The sequence below is a fragment of the Moschus berezovskii genome, chromosome 22 (assembly GCF_049115385.1).
Source record: "Moschus berezovskii isolate FMDL1 chromosome 22, NW_MosBer_1.0, whole genome shotgun sequence".
Lineage (NCBI taxonomy): Eukaryota > Metazoa > Chordata > Mammalia > Artiodactyla > Moschidae > Moschus > Moschus berezovskii.
Genome location: NC_142481.1, coordinates 61580998 through 61603401, shown reverse-complemented (window position 1 = coordinate 61603401; position 22404 = coordinate 61580998). Strand labels below are relative to the sequence as shown.

General features: G+C 57.0%; 4 protein-coding genes across 6 annotated transcripts in view; 2 read left to right on the top strand and 2 right to left on the bottom strand.

The window, feature by feature from the left end:
• Positions 1-129: 129 nt before the first annotated feature.
• LOC129546279 (chymotrypsinogen B) lies at positions 130-4720 on the bottom strand. Its single transcript, XM_055411147.1, has 7 exons — positions 4669-4720; positions 2588-2691; positions 2397-2476; positions 2217-2295; positions 1777-1957; positions 756-889; positions 130-291 (listed from the first exon to the last, which is right to left on the bottom strand). The coding sequence occupies exons 1-7, from the start codon at positions 4718-4720 to the stop codon at positions 130-132; spliced, it is 792 nt and encodes a 263-aa protein (XP_055267122.1).
• A 7042-nt stretch (positions 4721-11762) lies between these two features.
• LOC129546278 (chymotrypsinogen A) lies at positions 11763-15115 on the top strand. Its single transcript, XM_055411146.2, has 7 exons — positions 11763-11925; positions 12704-12807; positions 12926-13005; positions 13532-13610; positions 13966-14146; positions 14225-14358; positions 14954-15115. The coding sequence occupies exons 1-7, from the start codon at positions 11763-11765 to the stop codon at positions 15113-15115; spliced, it is 903 nt and encodes a 300-aa protein (XP_055267121.2).
• A 515-nt stretch (positions 15116-15630) lies between these two features.
• Positions 15631-19415, top strand: LOC129547367 (chymotrypsinogen B-like). The gene is made up of 7 exons (XM_055413246.2): positions 15631-15697; positions 16712-16815; positions 16901-16980; positions 17362-17440; positions 17790-17970; positions 18666-18799; positions 19254-19415. The coding sequence occupies exons 1-7, from the start codon at positions 15646-15648 to the stop codon at positions 19413-19415; spliced, it is 792 nt and encodes a 263-aa protein (XP_055269221.1). The 5' UTR covers positions 15631-15645.
• Positions 19416-20352: 937 nt separating this feature from the next.
• Positions 20353-22404, bottom strand: part of BCAR1 (BCAR1 scaffold protein, Cas family member) — a 34296-nt gene continuing 32244 nt past the window's right edge. For all 3 annotated transcript variants that reach the window (XM_055413116.2, XM_055413118.2, XM_055413117.2), the window contains exon 7: positions 20353-21307. In XM_055413116.2, coding sequence (XP_055269091.2) covers positions 20795-21307 — 513 coding nt within the window. In that variant the 3' untranslated portion in view covers positions 20353-20794. The remainder of the gene's footprint in view (positions 21308-22404) is intronic.

The window sequence follows — 22404 nt, the reverse complement described above, 5'->3', positions numbered from 1 at the left end:
CCTTGGTGGTTGACAGGGACCCTGTGTCCCCACGCCGCCCCAACCACACAGGGAGCCATGTGCAGACTACGCTTATGTACAGAGGATTTTATTAGGGATTCTCTGGGTGGGATGCCAGGAGGCCCAGGCTCAGTTGGCAGCCAGGGTCTCCTGCACCCAGGGCATAAGTGCAGTGACACGGGCATACACGGCAGGCGTGGACGTGGAGCACGTGCTGCTGCCCCAGGACACGATGCCCGCCAGGGTCCAGGCTCCATCCTTCTGGCAGACCAGGGGGCCGCCCGAGTCGCCCTGCGGAAGGAGACAGGACTGTTCAAGCTGGAGAGAAGGTGCCAGGGCCCCGGTGTGCCCAGACCTGGCCGAGCCCAGGGGGTGCAGAACAAGGGCAAGTGGGGGCCCAGAGGTTGTGCATAGACACTCGGACCTGCTCAAAGGGCAGCTCTGCCCCCTACTCCTGGGAGGCCTGGGGCAGGGGACTGATCCTCTCAGCCTCCCATCACCTGTAAAACGGCCTGAAATGTCCGCTTTGTGAGCATGGTGTGAGATTAAACACCCCTGGAAGCCTCACACCACACCTGGTCAGGGCCAGCCCGCGTCAGGGACATCTGGTGCTGGTCCCTGCCTTCACTGGGGCACTGGGCAGGGTCTGAGGTTAAATAAGGAATGGCAGAGAGGAGTGGGCCTCAAGGCCTGCCTAGAGTGGTGGTGGGGAAGGGGCAGGTAGCCTGTGAGGGCGGCAGGGTAGCAGGCCGTACCATGCAGGAGGAGACGCCGCTGCCCCCTGCACAGATCATCACGTCGGTGACCCTGCTGCCCCAGTACTTCTTGCAGTCGGTGTTGGACACGATGGGCAGGGTGGCCTGCTGCAGCTTGTCAGGGGTCTTGAGGGCTGGAAGGACAGAGGGTGTGGGGTCAGGACCCAGGGAGAGGAGACCAGCGCCCGCTGGAACCCTGCCTTCCCGCGGCATGGTCTTCCTCCGTCACGACGGTCGTGGGTGCTGAGCGCCACCTTCCAAGAGTCTGGGAGGCAGCTCCTCTCCGGTTCCACATCAGGCAGCGTGTCTGCGCTCCCAGCACAGTTGGTCAAGCAATTCCTGCCTCTGAGCTCCTGCGCCCCAGGCCTGCCGGGCCCTGCGTGTGAGTGGAGGGGCCGTCCCTCCTCCCCAGTCCTCCTCTGCCTGGGGACCCAGAGGGAGCATCTCCCTGTTCTGCCCTTTCCTGGCTGCTTGTGTGCTCAGTTGCTCAGTCGTTTCCGACTCTCCGTGGCCCCAGGGACTGAAGCCCGCCAGGCTCCCCTGTCTGTGGAATTTTCTGGCAACAACACTGGAGTGGGTTGCCATTTCCTTCTCCATTCCTAGGTGCTTGTGTCCTGTTAAAGGACCGCCAGGCTGTGGCCGGCACTCAGGCCTAAACCTGACCTGAACACTGGGCTCCAGGTTCAGACTGCAGGGGTGCCGGACACAGCCGCCCTCCTCAGTCTGGAGGGGAGTTGGGCAGTCCGTCTCCATGCAGGTTAGAGGGGGAGACACTTGCTGGAACTCAGGTGTTTCTTCAGAAGCTGACTGTTCAGGTATGTATTATTAAACCTTATTTTTATTCATGTTTGATAGGTTTGTAATCGAGTGTTTTTAAATAAAGAAATGGGGAGGTTGATGACTGTATAGGAATTTACGACTAAAACATCTTTAAACAACCATGCGTGTGCCACTTGGTGACTCCTGGGCTCAGGGAGCCCCCACCCCAGACCCCTAGTTGGTGGGCTTTGGAAAGGCTCACCGTTGTACTTGGTCTTGCCCCAGCCTGTGGTGGCGCACAGCATCCCGGCGGGGAAGTCCTCCTCGGAGCTGGGCAGGCACACGGCCGAAACGGTCTCTGAGAACTGTGCAGGCGTGGCCAGCTTCAGCAGGGTGATGTCATTGCGGACCGTGAGAATGCTGAACTTGGGGTTCTTGAAAACCTGCAGGCAAGGCCCAGAAAGACAGCTGAGGCCCTGGGGTAAATCAGGGATCCGCGGGTTTCTAGACCATCTACTTTCCTGGCGATCTGTTCAGGACAAACGAACCCACAAGAGCCCAGAGTGAGAATCCTGAGGCTGGCTTGATCCACTTGGCTCCTGTCTCTCAAGAGGCTGAAGGGTCTTCCCCTTGCCCCCTCCCCAGCCCCGGCCTGCAGCCCCGTGGCTGACCCCGGGCCCGCCCAGCGAGGCCTGCGCGTACCTTGCCAATCTTCAGGACCTGAGTGTTCTCGGTCTGTGAGCCCTGATCAAACTCCCCAGCCACGACCACGTCGGAGGTTCTGCGGGAATCAGGCGGTGGTTAAGGACTGAGCATGCGCCCTGCTCCCCTCCCACACCTCAGGCCGAAGCCGGAAGCAGAACCCCTAGCTCTGGTCCTCACGTGACCCCGCAGTGGGCGGCGGTGACCACCCAGTCCTCGCTGATGAGGGAGCCCCCGCAGAAGTGGAAGCCGGTGCTGTCCTGCAGGAAGATGGGGAGAGTCAGCACGCATTGGACCCTGCAGCACCGACCTGGGCAGTGGCCCCCTGCCCAGCTGACCTGCTCCCGCCTCACGCCCGGAAACCCCCTCACCTGCAGGGACACCTGCCAGGGCCAGGAGCCGGGCACGGCGTCCTCCCCGTTGACGATCCTGGCGAGGCCGCTCAGCACAGGCTGGATGGCGGGGACCCCGCAGCCTGGGGAGGGTGACAGGAGGGTGAAGACCCAGAGCTCTGGTCTTATCTCTGGCTAAGACCCAGAGCCAGTCTTCAGAAATCGTTGCATTTACTTCAGATGTCTAGGCCGACCCAGAACCCACCGCCACACTCCCGGCTTCTCCTGGCACCCTGTGGGCTCAAAGATCCCCTCACACAGCCTACCGATCCCAGGAGCCCAGCCTGGATGCAGAGGCATGGAGCCGCCCCCACCCAGGGCCACCCTGCCTGAAGGAGCAGGAGACAGGCTGAGACACGGGACTATCCTGCCTGGACTCTGAGGCCTGCCGCTCCTTGCTGGGAGGCCTCCCACCGGTCCCCAGATCCCTGATACCCATTTTCCTCAGGACGCTGGGGAGCAAGCAACGTCACCTCACAAGTCAAACTCACCTGTTAGATTGGTGGGGTCTGGGGGTCCTGAAGTTAAAATCTGATAACCCCAGCCCCTGGGGAACGCAGAACACTGACAGCTGATGGGAGAAAGTTTTACACTGAAATCTCTATTCCCAGAGATTTCAGGAACTCTCCATTGTATAAAGTTTTAATTATTTAATAAAACAACACTTTGATTCCATGCTGTAAAAGGACGCATTGAGGAAAACAGAAAACAGAGGACCTGAACCGTCACAAGACAATGAGAAAAGTCAGGTGTACTTGATGTGTCCATGACACGTTTGCTGTTTCAGGACCAGGTGAGTTATTGGCACCTGTATACAGGTTTTACAAGTCGGTGACAGTGAGGAGTGTTGGGCAGGTATAGCCCTGGTGACCAGCCAGGACACCTGAGGTCATATGGACTTTGCTACAGGTCCGGTTCAGTGTCTCCTGCCTGTGTGGACAGACCAGCCCCTCATCACCAAAATACATGTCATCAACAGAACCCATTTTTTTTTTGAACTAGCAAGAAGATTCAGTATCAACTGTGATGTATTCACCCAGCTGAGTGCTCTGCAGCGATTAAAGTGAATGAGCTGGGTCTCTGCATTAATGGGAATAAATCTAAAACTACGTAGGTAGGCAAAGGCAGGTTGTAAACCTGATGTAGCAGATGATACAGTTCATGTAAGTTTCTACATATATTATACTGCACTGGTGGATTTAGAAACATGTGGTAAATTTGAAAAGCCCACACAGAAATAATACACAGTGAGTTCAAAATAGGGATCACCTACTGAGAAGGAGAGAGGGGACTTTAGCTCAAATGGTTCTATGTTTTAAAAAGAAATACCTGAAGCAAATCTGGAAAAAAATAACATTTGCTAAAGTCCAATGACAGGGACAAAGATGTAGTATTATTTTCTGTATTTTCTACTATTTTTTTTAATAGAACAAAAAAATACTTGGAAAGTGCCTCGAACAGTGTAGCCCCAGGCGGAGGCCGTGGTAGGCTCTTACGACCACACCCTCACTCTGCCCACAGCGCCCCAACCTGAGCCACGTCTGGGGCCCCAAACCTCGGTGCGGCCCGCTGGCCTTTTCTGCTGCAGGCACAGGGTGTGAGGCTCAGGAAGCTCCCAAAGGCCCCCGCTCCTCCCTGAAGGCTCGCCTGCCTGTCAGGGTGTGAGGCCCAAGCGGGCAGGGCAGGCCTCCGATCTCCCTCCCAGCCAAGCCCGGCTCGCTCCAGACAGAGCCCCTCAGCCCTCTAACGAGGCCTGGCTTGGGGCCACCAGGCACTCAGGGACTTCCTCAGTCACCTCCCAGATCTGGCCGGCCATGGCCCTGTGTGCTAAGTCAGTCAGTCATGTCCAGCTCTTTGTGACCCCATGGACTGCAGCCCGCCAGGCTCCTCTGTCCATGGGGTTCTCAGGCAAGAGTACTGGAGCGGGTTGCCATGCCCTCCTCCAGGGCATCTTCCTGACCCAGGGATCGAGCTGGCATCTCTCATGTTTCCTGCATTGGGAGGCAGAGTCTCCACCACTAGTGCCACCTGGGAAAGCCCAAATGCACCCTGGCACTCACCGAAGGCAGCCCCTACAAGGGCAAAACAGGAGAGGAGCCAGAGAGGGGCCATGTTTCTGCCTCCGAGGGATACAGGGCACCTGCCCCAAGCTCCTTTTATATTCTCTGGGACTCCAAGGGCTCCGCCCAGCCAGAGAGCCACCTCCCTCCTGTTATCTAGGAACCTTGGGCGATAAAGGGGACCAAGCCCCCCTGTAAGCCTGAACTGGTTCTCAGCCTCAGACATCCCAGCACCTGGGAAAAGGGCAGCTGCCCTGGCACAATGTTGCCCAGGAGTCTGCCAGGGCGCTGAGGGCAGGGCCAGTGCCCAGGCTAGGAGCTCAGGTCCCGCAGGGCCCAGCTCAGGGCAGCCAGGATGCAGGGCGGCAGGTTCTGCTCCCAGTGCGCCGGGAGGATTCCCAGCTCCTAAGTACAGGCGGTCCCAGCACCGGGTAGAGAGAATCCCAGCTGATCATCACTGGGGGGCCTTGGGTTCTCAGCAAAGAGTGCTTTCAATGCGAGACTCATCTAGAAGCACAGTATCACAGAGAGATGCTGGGCCATCCAGAGCAGCCCAGCCAAGCTGCTTTGAGCCTGTGTGAGGGCACGTGAAGGAATCACGCCCACAGGTGGCCACAGGCAGGTCGCAGGTTGGCAGACATGCTGTCCCGTATCTGCTGCTAAGCTCAAACCCACATTCTCCCCTCCCGTGATACCTCACAACTTAAGGAACTGGTGATTGCATAAAACTTGAGTTTTAGATAAGATGGGGCTTTGATTTATCATCAAGTGATACAGTGAGGAAATGGCAAAGAAAGGGTTTTAATTGTCACAGAACAATGAGATGAGGACAGATGTAGGTAATACGCCGGTGGGGTGTTTGCTGTAAGTCAAAGACTTTCCAGCACCATGGACACAAGGTCCTTCTCTCCCCTGGGCCAGGGCCTGGTGTGGACCCTGGGGGCAACCCACAGGAACAGAGCACAGGGCGCCCCTGCCCTCGTGGGGCCAAGACCCCAGTGAGAGACACAGACATGAAACAAACAAGAAAAGAAAGTGCGGAGTCCGAGAAACCAAGAGAGGGTCTGGAATCTGCTGCTCTGGACAGTCCAGCCTGAGCCTCACCGATAAGCCAGTCTGAGAAGGAAAATAAGCCAGCTGGGCAAACTGTGTCTATTTCCAAGGTGTCCAGGGCTCTGTGGTCCCAGGGCCACGGGCATCTAGAGAGAAGCTGGTCAGGGCAAGCAGGACAGTGTTACGGGTCTGGATTTGGACTTCATCAGCTTTGAAGTTCCAACTTGTGAATTTAGTTTTGTTTTAGAGTTCTCTGCAGGGGGATGTTCAAAGTATTTAAACACTGTTGAGCAGACACTCTGACCAGTGAGAATGGTGACCATGGCCGGGACAGGCCCACAGAGGCCCTGAACCCTGTCTCTGGGGGGAGGCAGAGGCAGCCAGATTGCAGGGGGCAAACAGAGTGGGGCCAGCAGCTGTTTGATAACTGGGTCTGAAGCTTTTTGATTTTTTAAGGATTATTATTATTTTTGGCTGTGCTTGATTTGCAGTACCAGGCTTCTCTAGTTGCCCCCACAGCAGGTAGGATCTTAGTTCCCCAACCAGGGATTGAACCTGTGTCCTCTGAATTCACAGGCAGATTCTTAACCACTGGACCACCAGAGAAGACCCACTTTTGATATTTTAACAGGCTGGGTTCAGTCCAGGAAAGTCAGCCCTGGCTTTGAGCATAAGGAATAATCCATACGGAATTCCAGGCCAAGGTAATCTATGGAAATATTAACATTTGCTGTTTTGTTTTTCCTTCACTCATTCCAAGCAGGTGGCAAAGCCATTTGTGATTTCCTTGCCTCTGGGATTTTTCCAGAGCAGAAAGCAGAAGCAGCCTGAGGTCACTGGCTCCTGAGGTCTGTTGAGAAAGTAAACTCTTGGCTGAGTAGAGTTCAGGAGGGATGAGGCCTTAGCAGGAGTGGGGCAGTGGGGGGGTGTTCACCACAGGGGAAGGGGCGCTTCCCTAGCCCATAGAGATTTTCCAAACCATGAGGTGAGCACCCCTAGGATGAAGGTGACTGTCTTGTCACAAGGAATGACAGTCTCTGCTACTTGCCTAAAGCCATCTCCCTTTTCTCGTCCTCGAGGACGGTTCCCCTGGAAGGTCACCCCACCTCAGCTCTTGGTGATGGGGGGAGGGGACTCTGAAGAACAGAAGCCAGCAGAGGCAGAGGTGAGGCAAAACCCCACCCTTTCCTTCCTGCACCTTGGCTGAGTCCCGTGTGGAGGTGGTGCTTGGCGCCTTGGCTGCTGTCCTCAGATCTAGAGAGGAAAGACCCCGACCCAGAACCACACCATCGCCCAGGGCTGAACGAAAGACTACACCTGCACACCTCCAGATCTCTGCCGTGTGAAAAAAGCAAATCTCTGCCGTTGAGCCACCGTCAGCCTAGTGTTTTATCATGAAAAGCTTCTTCAGTGACGTAGAGTAACTGTGAAAATGGTCCTGGGTGTCTTCTGTCTTCCCTGCAGACCTACTTTCCACCCTTTCCATCCTGCTGGCCTCCAGCAAGACTGACCTTCAGGGATGAGACTGCATGACAGCGTCCCTGGCTCTCTGGCTTCCTGTTGGGGTCAAGGCCAGAGACAGGGGAGGAGACAGAAGTCAAGTATTTATTCTCCGGGTTCCCTCCCTGAGAGGCTGCTGTGGGTTGACACAAACTACTATGTATAAAATAAGCTACAGGAGGGAATTCCCTGGCTGTCCAATGGTTAAGACTCTGTGCTCCCATTGCAGAGAGTATGGGTTCAATCCCTGGTCAACCCCTGGACAAACCATGGTCAGGGAACTAAGATCCTGCATGCCTCAGGAAGGAAAAAAAAAGAAAAAAAGCCAAAAGGACACATTGTACAACATGAGGGATACAGCCAATATTCAACAATAACTACAAATATAGCTAATATTTAACAATAACTACAAACAACTATAAATATAAATAACATTAAAAAATTATGAATCGCTATATTGTACACCTGTAACTTATATAATATTGTATATCAACAATACATCAATTAAATAAAAACAAAGGGCTCTGAAAATGGATGGTGGTGATGGCTGTACAACAGTATGACTGTACTTCATACCTTCTGAATTGTACATTTAAAAATGATTAAAATGGTAAATTTTATGTTATGCATATTTTAGTACAATTTTGAAAAGTGAAAAAAAAAACCACTGATACCCCTTCACAGCTATAATTTTAAAAATGGAAAATAAGTTTTGGCAAGGCTGTGCAGAAATTGGAATCTTTGTACATTACTGGTGGGAATGGTGCAGCTCCTGTGGAAAACAGTCTGGCAGAGTCCCAGAAGATTAAACAGAGAGCCACCATGTGACTCAGCAATTCCACTCGTAGGTACACATTCCCTAATCTTTGGCCCTGCATCCAATTTAGGACTAATCGCAGAAAGCTAAGTGTGTACTCCTAATCAGTCCCAAAGGATGCCCGGGTTCTAGCTGGCCCTTCTCCAGCTTCCCTGTGCCCACACCTCTTACGGGTGCATCTGGAGCTCTCCACTATAAAGCATTTCCTCTCCTTTGCTTGCCTTTGAGTCTCTGCCAAACGCAAGTGATGCTGCCTGACTACCTGGGTATAGCAAGTTCTGAATGAACAATCTTTGCTGGTCCTCATTTGTGTGGTCTTTACTGATTTCCACAAAGGTCAAGCTCCTCTTGGCAGCCTCCTCCTTGCTTGTCACCTTCCCTGGGGGCCAGGTAATCATTCTTCCATTTCCAGCCCCACTGACCTTAGCCCCGAGCACCAGCATCTCCTTATGGTTTCCCTAAGCCCTCGCTACACCTTTAGAAAGTCTCTGTTAGACTCGCTAGTGAGACTCCTGGCAGAATAAAGAATCAAAGTTCAAATTTCAATCTGTAATAGCAAAATAAAGAAATCTACATTTTTTTCCTGCCTGCTGAGAATCACTTCATTACCAGGAGCAAAAAGTGAGTGGGACGATGGATGGGTAACAGCCCAAATGTCCCAGCAAGAGAATGGGTACATACATTGTGGTGTGTGAGACTTTCCTGGCAGTCCAGTGGTTACGATTCTGCCTTGCCAAAGCAGGGGGTGTGAATTCCATCCCTGGTTGGGGAACTAAGATCCTACATGTCAAGCAGCATGGCCAAAAGATTAAAAAGAAGAAAGTTTTTTTTTTAAGTGTAGTGTATTACACAATATTGTAAAGCAACTATACCTCAAAAGATTTTTTTTTTAAAGTGTTATGTACTTACGAAGCACAACACCACTCAGCCACACAAAGGAACACACTGCTCTCACACTCAGGAAGACATTTGGTAGAGTGAAAGAATCCAGACACAAAGAATACTGTATGGTTCCATGCAGTATAAATTTTTAGAACAGGTAAAACTAATCTATGGTGAAAGACATCGGGACAGTGGTTGCTGGTTGCCTCAGAGAAGGGGAAGATGGAAATCGGCACGAGGAAGCTCTGGGGAGTGATGATATTATTTTACATCTTGGCTGTGGGGTTTGTTACACTATCATCTACCTATGTCAACACTTATCTGTTCACTTTGGATCTGTCCATTTTACCATGTGCAAAGTGTATTCAACATATCTCACCTTGATGGTAAAGAGGGTTGGGATTTGACCCCCTCAAGAGGAGGAGCTCCCCAACCTGAGGAAACTGCCTTCTGAGGTCCCGCCTGGTGGAAGAGGGCACGGTTCCAGAGGCGCGGGCCCGAGCCCTGACACGACCCCGCGCGAGGCCAAACCCCAGGAGGCGGCTGGGCCCCGCCCGCTGACGCGGGCTCCCGGGCGGGCCGTCTCCTCTCCTGAGGGACGGTCCCTGAGGCACACCCGTCCGCGGGCTGGCTCCCGCACGGCCCCCTGAACATTCTAGACGCCACAGGCCGGCAACGAGCGAACAGGTGCAGAGCGAAGGCTTTCTGACAGGAAGACCACCCGCGGCCGGGGCCGTACCCACCCCCGGGCGTTTGTCTGGGCTCTGGGAGTCTACGCAGGGTTCCAGACACGGGGACGGGCCAGACAAGCATTCGCGGCAAAGGGAACACAGGAAACGGCTCTTCACTGTACAACCTCCGGCCTGTGAGGAGGCGCCCACCGCTGGGGCCGGGGCCGGGAGGGCAGCGGGTGTTCCACGCGGAGGGAAAAGGTCCAGAGACGCGAAGTCGGAGCTGTGGAGAAACACTCCGCCCTCAGGGGTCCTTTCTCTGCGCGGGGGCAGGCAGAGCGCGCAGTCCCAGGGGCGCGCGCTGGAGGGCACCGCTTGCCCCGCCCCGGCCCGCCTTAGCCCCGCCCCCAGGGGGGGGTCCAACCTTAACCCCGCCCCGGCCCGCCTTGGTCCCGCCCCCAGAGGGGTCCGCCCGCCCCGCCCCGCCCCGCAGCTGCGCGACTTCCCAGATCGCCGCAGCCCGGGACGCGGCGCCCAAGGTCACGGTCACGGGTCAGCCGCGTGCTCTCCCACCCGCCGCGCCCCAGCCCACTCAGGCTCGGCGGCTGCCTCCTCGCATCTGTGCTTCACCAGGGCCCCCTCCAGCGGCCCCTGGCCTCTCCCCCTGCCTCGTGCCCTCCCGGCGCTTGCTGCCATCCAGGCTCGCTCCAGCAGGCCTGTGCCCTCCTGCTCCCTGTGCCTCGGCACCGGCCCCGCCCAGACAGCTAGCAGTGGTAGCTCACAGCTTAATGTCTCCCTCGGAGTGGGGCCCTCCTGCCTTGGTATTAGTAATAATAACAACAATGATTATGATAACTCCTTGACTGGTGGTAATGTATATTTTACTGTGTGTGTCTTTTTTTTTTCAAACTGTTCCATAAACTCCCCACTCCTTTCCCACGTAGGTTTGTAACGCAGGACTTTGTGTTTCTTTCTTTTGTTTGTTCTGTTCCAGCAGCAGCCTGGTAAGCTCTGGTTGATAAGATGGATGAACTTGAACAGGTGGCGGGTTTCATATGGATGGGGCCCACACTCTGCATCCTGTTTCATGCCCTGTTTTCCCACCTAATGCATTGTGGCTGTCCCTTCCTGTCACTTTAGAAAGCACGAAGAGCCCCACAGGCAAGTCAAGAAGGAAAAATACCAGGGCTGACCAACGTGCATTAGGTTAGGTCTGGTCCCAGCACTGCTGAAGATGAGCCAGGCCTTTCATGAAGTAGGACCTGTACTCTAAGCATCCCCATTTTACATATTAATACTTACAAAAGGAATCAGAGAGGCTAAGTAACTTACCCAAGGCCCCCACAGCTGTTTTGTGCCAAAACCTGTGAAACACCACACTACAGTCATCAGTGCAATAGAAATGGAAAATAGCCATGAGATACCGTTTTACCCATGTGTTTTGAGGCTTGCCCTGTGCCTGATGGCCTCACCTTCAAATTTCTCACTCCTCAGTTTCCCAATTGCTGGGAAAGGATCCTACTGCCCACCAGAAATAGGCCTCCTTGCCTCCTGCTTTTCCACTTGGTGCAGCCTCCACCAGCTCTTGCTGGGACAACAGCAGGGGCCCCCTGGCTGGCCCTGAGCTCAGTTCTGCCTTTGGATGCCATGTGCTCAATTCTAAGGGCAAGATACCTGGTGGGGGCGCCTGGCTCCATGTGAATGGGCAGTGGGTGGCTTGCCCCTGAACCATGCGGCACACAGCTCATGTGACTGTGCTCACACTGAACTGAGCCTTCAGTGAGCCTTCAGGGGAGCATCCTCAGCCCACCGGTCACCCGTGCCCTCACCATGCTGCGGTCCCTGCCCCTCCTCCTACTTGACCACACTGCCCATGGGGTACTGAACAACTGCAGACCAACCCAATTGCCTATCCAAGGTCCTCCAGACTATGAAAGACTGAACTGGGGCTCAAATCCTGCCCAGACCTGGCTGCCGCTCGAAAGGCCCCTCCAGAAGCAGAGCCTGGAGGAAGAAACCTGATTGTCCTTTCCGCTTAGCTGGTCAAGGGCCACCTTGTTCGGCCCTACCTTTACTGTTCTCACTGGTCCAAACTCGGCCAGGGTTGCAGCTGCTGCTATCCCAGGCCCCGATGCCAGCCCTGCTCTGGCACATCCTACCCAGTGGGGCACATGCCCAGGAAAGGGATTATCACATCAAAGTCTTCAGATAACAGCCTGGTGCACAGGGATATAATAGGGAGCCCTGCAGCAGGCATCCCACACCTCTCTAAAGGCAGCACTATGAACGTCCTCTGGCTTCTCTCCTGCTGCGCCCTCCTGGGCACAGCCTTTGGTAAGTACCTGGGTAGGCAGAGGCCAGAAAGGCTGTCTCCCCTTCTACCCACTGTTGGACGGGGTGCTGGCTCCACCCCCAGGTCAGTAAGGGGCAGTGGGGTCCCTGCTCCTAGTTCAGCCATGCACAGTTGGTGTGAGCCTGAGCACATCTTTCTCCCTCTCTGAGCCTCACATCTCTAGAATGAGGACGCTGGGAAGACTGGACCACACCATCCAGTGTGAGGTCCCCAGGGTGGAGGTGGACCTTCTTGTGTGCAAGGAGGGTGGACCCTGTTCAAGGAGGGGGAGCGATTCCAGAGGGCCAGAAAGTTCTGTGAAGAGTTAGTGGCTCCCAAGCAGGCTCAGATGATGAGCAAGTGGGCGGGTGTGGATTGGCCCCCATTAGCTCTTTCAGGCCCTAAACTAGCCCTTTTAAATTTTTTAACTTGTGTTCACTGTGTGTCAGGAACAGAATAAGTTCCTGCTTTGCCTTAGTAGTCAAAGCATCTTTCAGCTTTATTATATACCAACCCTGTGAGGTTGCCAACTGTAAGATCCCCATTTTGCTGATGGGAAAACTGAGACTCGGAGTGAGTAAGCTGGGCAGTGTGATAGGGATGGGTTCAAACCCACAGAGCCCAGCCTTCTAGCCCATGCTCTGGCGCTGCCGCCACACTGCACTTGGTCTGCTGGGCCTGAGACTCACATCGGCCTGTGCTGTCCCTGGGGTATTCCTGGGGCCATGGATCCTGGATGAGACCATGGCCTCCATGCCTCACCCTATACTCCCTCCTCAGGCTGTGGGGTCCCCGCCATCCAGCCTGTGCTGAGCGGCCTCGCCAGGATCGTCAATGGGGAAGAAGCTGTCCCCGGCTCCTGGCCCTGGCAGGTGTCCCTGCAGGTGAGCCGGGTTCTGTGAATGAGATGGAGGCACCGGGGGCTCAGCTGGGCTGGGGGCCGCTGTCCAGGTCAGTGCTGCTGGTGTCCAGCACGCACTGACCCTCCCCATCTTCCTCCAGGACAGAACCGGCTTCCACTTCTGCGGGGGCTCCCTCATCAACGAGAACTGGGTGGTCACCGCCGCCCACTGCGGTGTCACGTGAGGGCCCAGGGTCCCCAGGAAACCCTTTGGGGTGGTTTCTTCCAGCACTGAGGACTTGCACTTTAATGCCATTTCCCAGTTTCTTTTTGTTTGTTTCTCCTCCCCCGGGGTTTCCTTCTCTCCCAGGCGAGGGTCTCCCCTGGAGCGGAGGGCAGGCTGCCCCTAGCCAAGCTGGACCACCAGTAGGCTTCAAGCCCCAACCCCGAGGTTCTCACCTGCCTGCCCCGAGGCTGCCCTGCATGCTCTGCAGCCTGAGCTGTGGCTGCCACGTCCGGCCACCCGCCTCCCAGGTTCTAATTTTGAGATGTGCAGAAAATCCAGGTCCTTTCGGTCTCCCAGGGTCGCTGGGAAAACACGCGGCAGGAGAGACTGCACAGTGGAGATTCCGAGCTTCAAGCTCCGACCCACACCACACCCCTGTGAGCACGCGCACAAAGACACGCAGACCCTGAGGCACATGCGCACTCTGCGCCCCACCTACCCGCCTCCAGCGGGAACCTCTCTATTCTCTGGCTCTCTGCAGAACCTCCGATGTGGTCGTGGCTGGGGAGTTTGACCAGGGCTCAAACTCTGAGAGTATCCAGAAGCTGAAGATTGCCAAGGTATGGTGGCCCCCCGGGGTCCTTCAGGTGTGACCCCAGGTAGGGTGGTCCCTCGGGAGTGGCTGCCCACACTAAGTCCCAGACACTCTAGCTCCCCTCGGTCACCCCGATACCCCATCATGATGGAGCAAAGCAGAAGGCCAGGTGTGCGAGGCTCCAGGAAGGGAAGGTCTTTACCTTGAGCCTGGGCTGGGGTTCCTGGGGCCACAGGAGGAGCTGCCAAGTGGAGCAGGCTGTCGTCCAGGCAGGGGCGCTGACGCCACGAGGGGTCTCCCGATGCCGCCAGCTTCTTCCCTCGGAGGCTTCTCCCCAGACACCAACCGCGGCTGTTTGTCTCCCCCCTACCCCCACACAGGTTTTCAAGAACTCCAACTACAACTCGTTAACCATCAACAACGACATCACCCTGCTGAAGCTGTCCACGGCTGCGAAATTCTCCCAGACCGTGTCTGCCGTGTGCCTGCCCAGCGCCAGTGACAATTTCGCCGCCGGGACACTGTGCGCCACCACGGGCTGGGGCCTGACCCGATACACCAGTGAGTGAGGGGTGACCACGGGCGCGCTGGCTGGCAGGTGGGGAGCACAGTCGCTGACCACCTGCTCTGCCCTTCCAGATGCCAACACCCCTGACCGGCTGCAGCAGGCATCCCTGCCCCTCCTGTCCAACACCAGCTGCAAGAGATATTGGGGCACTAAGATCACCGATGCCATGATCTGTGCGGGCGCCAGCGGTGTCTCCTCCTGCATGGTAGGGCCTCCCAGCCTCGGGGGGGGGTTCAGGCCAAAGGCTTGGGCAAAGAGGGAGGAAATGGAAGCCATAGGCAGCCCTCTTTTGGGGCCTTCCATTCTCTTCTGGAGCATTCCTGCCGGAATAGTTGGGAAGACAGAGCTCCTGGAGAACCCCTGGTGACCTCAGCAGAGGGGTACTAGAGTAGGGGCCTCTGCTCTCAGAGCTGCCGTGTTACAAGATCCCCTTGATATCCGCGTTTGAGCACTGGCACCTCCTGACCTTGTGCAGTGCACAGCCTGGGCAGCAGAGCATGGCGGCCCTAAAGGGTCCCGAAGGGGTTTGGCAGTCCTTTCTCTCTCCCAGTGGCCCCGTGGCCAGCACCACCTGTACTTTCCTCCTGTCAATCAAACCTGCTCTATTGAGCCTCTGTTATAGGACCCCAGGGGGTGACCCAGACCTCCAGGGGCAAAAACCACAGAAGCTGCTGAAGTTATCCTTCTAATATGCACGTGCTGAGCTTCCACTGGCTGTCCAGCCTGGGACTGGGTGCTGGTAACAACGTTCATGAGTCTCTGGGCTGCCAGCTCCAAGCCCCCTCCTCCTTGTCCTGCAGGGCGACTCTGGTGGCCCCCTGGTCTGCAAGAAGAACGGAGCCTGGACCCTGGTGGGCATCGTGTCCTGGGGCAGCAGCACGTGCTCCACGTCCACCCCCGGCGTGTACGCCCGTGTCACTGCTCTCGTCAACTGGGTGCAGCAGACCCTGGCTGCCAACTGAGCCCCCAGCCTCACACTGGCCTCCCTGCCAACCTTGCTCCTACGTAGCCTCAATAAACCGGTGGAAGGCATGTTGATGATGTCTGTGTCCTGTGCTGGGGTTTCTGGGAGTTCATTCTTGGACCTTCAATGAACTTGGACCTTCAATGAACCAGGTGGCAGGGGGTGTCCAGAAGGGCCCCTCATTAGTCCACCTCCCACGAGTGGTGACACAGATGAGAGGGGACCTTGGCCTCCCACCTCCCACTGCGGGGTCCTCACCATCAACCCTTGGCTCCTTGTGCTCAAGGCCTACCCTGGGGAGCGGGCACCTGGGGGTGGAGTACGGTGCTGGCCCCACACACTTGTGACTCCAGGAAACCTTCCCAGGAGTGGCTGTCTCTTTCCCAAGCCCGCGCAGCAGTCAGGTGCTTCTCAGCCCAAGGTCTTCTGATAAGGAGGGGATGGCGAGGCAGGCTGTGATTGGTGGGCTGGGGCAATATATTGGGGGTCCCTCAGGCAGACCCCATCTCCCCTGCTGAGCCGCACACCATGGCCCTTCTCTGGGTTGTCCTTGGCTTCTTCCTCTTTGGCAGCAGCTTCGGTAAGTGCAGGGCTCAGGCAGGCCTGGCAGCCCCAGGCCAAGCCTCGCCCCCGCCCTGGCCCCCAGCCCCAGAAGCAGGGGATGGGAGGGTCCACGTCCTCATACCTTGAACCACCCCTGCCACCTGCCCCTCCAGGTGCCCCTCTGACCCTCCTTGGGCACCGACACCTGGCTCCCCACTCCTCCACTGGGCCTGGGGCCCCCCCGCCACCTGGAGGTCCCTTGGACTCCTGATCTGGTCTCCTCCCTTCGCTCAGAAGCCTTGGGGTGGTCTGGGCTCTTCTACCCTCCAAACATGCCACCAAACCATGTGAATTCTGCCTCAGGAATGTCCCCAGGTCCACCCATCTCACCCGGCCCCTCCACCCTCTGGGTTTGGACACACTCCTCAGTTGGTGCCACCCCACCTATTGTAATTGTTCAGTCGCTCAGTCGTGTCCTACTCTTTGCGACTCCATGGACTGCGGCACATCAGGCTTCCCTGTCCTTCACCATCTCCCAGAATTTGCTCAAACTCATGTCCATTGAGTTGGTGATGCCATCCAACCATCTCATCCTCTGCCGCTTCCTTCTCCTCCAGCCTTCAATCTTTCCCAGCATCAGGGTCTTTTCCAGTGAGTCAGTTCTTCGCGTCAGGCGGCCAAAGTACAGGGTAATACCTTCACTCAAAGATGCTCCCCCTGAAGACTCAGAGACCATGAGAGCATCCAGGACTCACACAGGACATCCCAGCCTCTGGGAAAGGATCCTGGGCTCAGAGGGGATGGACACTCCCCTCAGGGCACACAGCAGGCCGGGGAACCTGGGCCCCAACTGCAGAGACCCTCTGCCTCAGTATCCGTCCACAAGAGTGCCTAAGGGCAGTTGTCAGCTAGCCGGGAGGGAGCTAAATTTCTTGCAGCAGACAAAGTTCTGGGTGCCAGGGTGCCGCGGACGCCTGGAAGAGCCGTGTCTGCACCTTGATCCCCCTTGAGGCACCATCTGCAGTCCAGCCGCCCCATCTCTGCCCCTCAGGCTGCGGGGTCCCCGCCATCGACCCTGTGCTGAGTGGCCTCTCCAGGATTGTCAATGGGGAGGACGCCGTGCCCGGCTCCTGGCCCTGGCAGGTGTCCCTGCAGGTGAGGGGGAGCTGACAGGGGCAGATTAGACAGGTTGTGCTGAGGCGGGAGAGGCAAGGCTGACTGTCTCCCACCCTCTCCCCAGACCAGCTCCGGCTTCCACTTCTGCGGGGGCTCCCTCATCAGTGAGGACTGGGTGGTCACCGCTGCCCACTGTGGGGTCAGGTGAGCCACTTCACCTGCTCAAAGGGACTACCTTCACCTCCCAGCCCCAAGCAGGCTCGGGGAGTGGGCACGGGGCTGCTGGTGGGGGAAAGGGGCTGGGGGCGACTGCTCTTGTTCCCCACCTGCAGGCAGAACAGTCTTCAGGAAAAGACCCCCCACCCCATGCCAGCACCCCGGCCCCCAGACCCCAGCTTGGTCCAGGACAGCGGGTCTGGGTCTCCACCTTCACAGTACAGGCAGAGAAACCGAGGCCCCGGGTGAACAGGGTTGCCCCGGGGTCCCCGCATGACGGGGCCGGGAGGGCTCGCCCGCCTGGCACAGTGCCCGGGCCTCTGCGGGGGTGGCCGTGAGCCTGCGCTCCCTCTGTGGCTTCCTTTCTAGGAAGGGTCACCTCGTGGTGGCCGGGGTGTCCGACCAGGGCTCCGAGGAGGAGGCCGGCCAGGTGCTGAGGGTCGCGGAGGTACTCACGGTGGGCGGGTGGCGCGGAGCGGGAGCGCCGGAGCGCGAGGAGCAGAGGGGGCTGGGGGTGGGGTCGTGGACTGAGACCGTGACCGGCGGCTCCCGCTTCACCCCGCCGGCACCTCTCTAGACCGACTTTCTGTTCTCCTTCCCAAACACAGCTCCTTTCCAAACACCGAAGGTTGTTTTGCTCATTTTAGGAAAATGCAAACTACGTCACATGCCACCCCCCCATTTGGTCTGTTCGGCCCCACCTGTGTTCCCCCAACGCCCTTTGCACCCCTCCCCCAAGTGCTCGCCCGCGCCCCCCTTGCCCCCGCGGCCTGCCCAGCCCCCGCCGTCCCGCGCAGGTCTTCGAACACCCGCAGTGGGACCCGCGCGCCGTGCGCAACGACGTGGCCCTGCTGAAGCTGGCGGCGCCCGCCCGCCTCTCCGCGGCCGTGGCCCCCGTCTGCCTGCCCGGCGCCGACGCCAGCTTCCCCGCGGGCTCCCTGTGCGCCGTCACCGGCTGGGGCAAGACCCGGTACAACGGTGAGTGTCCCTGAGGACTGCTCAGGGCCCAGACTCCTGCGCCAAGTCCTGAGCACAATTGTAAATCGCAACAATCAACCTTCGGTTTCTTTAAAGAAAGTGAAAGTGAAGTCGCTCAGTCGTGTCCAACTCTTTGCGACCCCATGGACTGTAGCCCACCAGGCTCCTCTGTCCATGGCATTTTCCAGGCAAGAGTACTGGAGTGGGTAACCATTTCCTTCTCGAGATGATCTTCCTGACCCAGGGATTGAACCCGGGTCGCCCGCATTGTAGGCAGACACTTTACCATCTGAGCCACCCGGGAAGCCCACTTAACCCTCTTAATTAAAAGCCTATCAAGCAAAATAAAAAGGAACTTTAACAATATATACCTTATCAGTTTCCGAAGAAACACCTAAGTTCCAGCACCTAAGTGTCGCCCCCTCTAATCTGCATGGAGGTAGACTGAGAAGGGCGGGTGCGCCCAGCACCCCTGAAGTCTGCACCCGGAGGCTCTTCCTCGTGTCCTGAGTTCCTCCACCGCGGCCACTCACACGCAGGAACTGGAGAGGAGCCGCCTCCCAGACTCTTGGAAGGTGGCACTCAGCACCCACGAGTGTCGTGACGGAGGAGGACCACGCCGCGGGAGGTCAGGGTTCCGGCGGGCGCTGGTCTCCTCTCCCTGGGCCCTGACCCCACGCCCTCTGTCCTTCTAGCCTTCGATACCCCTGACAAGCTGCAGCAGGCCACCCTGCCCATCCTGTCTAATGCAGACTGCAAAGAATTCTGGGGCAGCAAGATCACTGATGTGATGATCTGTGCAGGGGCCAGCGGCATCTCCTCCTGCATGGTATGGCCTGCTACCCTGCTGCCCTCACAGGTTCCCCCCTGGTCAGGCCAGGAGGATCATCCCCTCTGCCATGATCTCCTTATCCTCACGCCCTGCCCAGTGTCCCAGTGAAGGCATGGACCAGCACTATCAGAGGCCCCTGGTGAGAGCTGGCTCTGACCAGGCGTGGTATGGTGCTTCCAGAGGGATTTAATTTCATAGCAACCCCATAAGATGGACATTTCCATCCATTTTACAGGTGATGGGGAGGCTGAGAGGATCAGCCCCTGCTCCAGACCCCCAGAGATAAGGGGGCAGAGCAAGGGCTGCCATCTGAGCAGGTTCGAGTGTCTGTGTGCAACCACTGGGCCCCTACCTGCCCTTGGTCTGTACCCCCGGACTCAGCCAGGTCTGGGCACATCAGGGCCTGGCATCTTCTTTCTAGCTTGGACACAAGTCCTGTCTCCTCTTGCAGGGTGACTCGGGCGGCCCCCTGGTCTGCCAGAAGGACGGAGCCTGGACCCTGGCGGGCATCGTGTCCTGGGGCAGCAGCCGGTGTAGCCCATTCTTACCTGGCGTGTATGCCCGGGTCTCTAAGTTCATTCCCTGGATTCTTGAAGTTCTGGAGGCCAACTGAGCCTCTGTCCCACCCCAGCTTCCATCTGTGTAAAACCCAAATAAAACTGATTGCATCTTCACCTCTGTGTCTTCGCCGGGCTGGATGAGGGGTGGGAGGGTGGCCACCTTTCCTGAGAACGCTCTGGAGTTCAGAGCTGAGAGAGCTGGCAGATTGCCCAGCCCTACGCCCTTCTTTACGGAGATGGGGATTGAGGCCCAGATTCACATGCACCACGGTGACAGCTGGTTCCCTCTCGGGAGGAGGGCACGGCAACCCACTCCAGTGTTCTTGCCTGGAGAATCCCATGGACAGAGGAGCCTGGTGGGCTACAGTCCACGCGGAGTACAGTCCACAAAGAGTCAGACATGACTGAAGTGACTTAGCACGCACTGGTCCCCTACCTCCCAACTTGGAAGCCAAGTCTCAGTGTAATTCAGATGGAACACTTCTGGAGAAGTTCCACAAGGCCGAAATTAAGAGCTCCTTTCTAAGGGCTAAGTTCTGGCCAAGGGCTGTAAAAGAGGATTTCTCTGCATGGAGTCCCGTGTCCCCCAGGGGTGCCCTCGGGGGGGCTCTCTGCCTTTAGATGTGGGGGCCCCAGCAGGGCTCACTGGCTCCTGGAACGGCTCCCGCCCCTGCACCCGCCTTCCCCTCAGCCACTGCCGGGGACCGGGGTAGATTTCCATCAGACCTCAGCGCTGGCCACACGCACGCTGAGCCTTCCTGGCCACGGGGCTCCACCGGACGCTGCTCTTCAGCCTCCTTCCAGCAGCCCGGACTCCCCGCCTCCTCTCCAGGCCCAGCCCTGCATTTTCTTTTGAAGAGACCTACTTTCTCTTCACACTTCCCACAGTCTCAGACTGAAACCCCCAGAAACCCCTCAACACGCCAGCCCACCTGTGGCACGCCTGCCCTTCCACCTGGTCTTCTTGCCTCTCATACCTTAGGAAGATGCTTTTCATTTTTAAATTTTATTTAAATGTAGACTATTAGTCAAATGATTGGAAAATCAATAATGAAAAATAGTTTCTTAGGGTTCTCCTGGTGCAGAGAGAACATACCCCCGGTCACACTTGCCCTGTCCTGTCGGGGGGACGTGGCCCCCGCAGTGGTCAGTCCAAGGGGTCCCCTGAGGCCATGTGGGTGGTGGGGCCTGTGGACCCCAGCCCACCCCCTCCCTGGGCCCTCAGTGCACTCAGGAGAGACCGCCAGCCCTTGTGACCTCAGCTCTGGGCCCGGCTCTGCTGGGGCTCCGCCGGGAGGGCTGCCCCACCTCCTGGCCCATCATAAATACACACGCTGCCCTGCGCAGTCTGGGCGCCGGGCCCCGCGCACCACGGTGGCTCTCCGGGCCGTGCCGCCCTGCCCTGTTGCCCTTGCCCCTCTGCGGGTGGTGCTCAGGCGGCGGCCAGCTGGCCCAGGACACGGCGGAACTGCTGGGTGCTGTGGCCCAGCTCCTTGACCCGGTCCACCATGTCCTGGGCGGCGGTGGGTGACGGGTACTGCAGGGCGGCAGCTTTAGTGGTGGCCACGATGCCGCGCAGCAGCTCGCACAGCAGGTTGCTGTAGTGGGTCACCTGGCTGCGCACGTCGGCCGCCTGGGCCTGCCGCGACAGCGTGTCCCCGATGAACACCAGCTTGTGCGCGCTGAGGATGACAAACTTGCTGTGTGCCACGAAGATCTTGGGCGGCTGGTTGGTGGCCACGGCGGTGAAGAAGGCGTCCACAGCGTTGGTCAGCGTGGTCAGGTTGGCCTCGCACTGCTCCAGGTAGAAGAGCAGTAGCTGCCGGTCCGAGGGCCCCAGGCCGCCCGGCCGCCCCGGCACTGCAGCCTGAGCCGGCGTCCAGCTGGCCAGGTCGTGCTCTATGGGCCGCGACACCTCTTGCTCCAGCCGCTCGAACTGCTTCAGCTGGCGGAGAGGGACAGCAGAGTGAAAAGCAGGCCACGGAGGAGAAGGGACAGAGCCCAGCGGAGAGCGAGGGCCCCCGGTCAGAGGCCCACACTGGCCTCCCCGGTCCCACCCACCCAGCCTGCCCTCAAACATCCTCCAGATGACCTTCCCATTCATCTCAAGAGGTGGCAGGCTGTGTGTGTGCTAAAGAGGGGGACGGCTGAGCAGCGGAGGGGTGAGGGGTGGCAGTCTCCTGGTTTGGATGCTGCTATCCAGTCACCTCAGACGTCATTCCTGGGGACTGGGAGAAGGGAATGCACTCGACACTTTCTTTCCAACTTCCCATCAATCTCTAAGTATTTCAAAATGAAAAGTTTTAAAAAAAATTCTTAACATAGGCAGTGTAAAAAGATTCAAATACAGGAAGCAGAAGCGTTATCACCTGGAGTTTCATGCACCCTGAAATCTGTTAAATCTCTGGTGAATTATCCTTTTAGGACTATACACTGAAGTATTTGCAGATGAAATGATATAAGGTGTTCACAACGATGTGGCAGACAAGTTGCTACCCTGAGAATGAGTGGGGCTGGGGAAGCCCAGGATTCCTTTTCTCCAATGAGTTTACCTGTGGGTTATTTTCTTCAGTTTTATACATGTGTTAAATCTCTCACAACAAAAATGTTAAGCAAAACGCAAAAGGTCATAGTATTTGCCTATTTCAGAAAAAATTCCCACCCATAACTAGTGAATATTCTACAAAGGCATTTTCCTTTAAACACAAATAGTCTCTTTCCCTCTTGAATTAGAAAACTGGAGGACTTCCCTGGTGGCCCTGTGGTTAAGACTCAGTGCTCCATTGCAGCGGGTGCAGGTTTGATCTCTGGTTCGGAAACTAAGATCCTACAAAAGCCCCCCCCTTTCCCCACCCACACAACCCCCAGAAAAAGATAAAAACTGGAAACATACAGTGTACTACACATATTATGACCTAACTTTAGCACCTAACAATAATGGGCCATTTACTTCCTGTGAGTGAGTACACATAAGCCATGTGATAAAAATCCCCACCAGCAGTAGCTCTGGCCTGGGTGTCAGCAGTGTGGACTGACAAATCC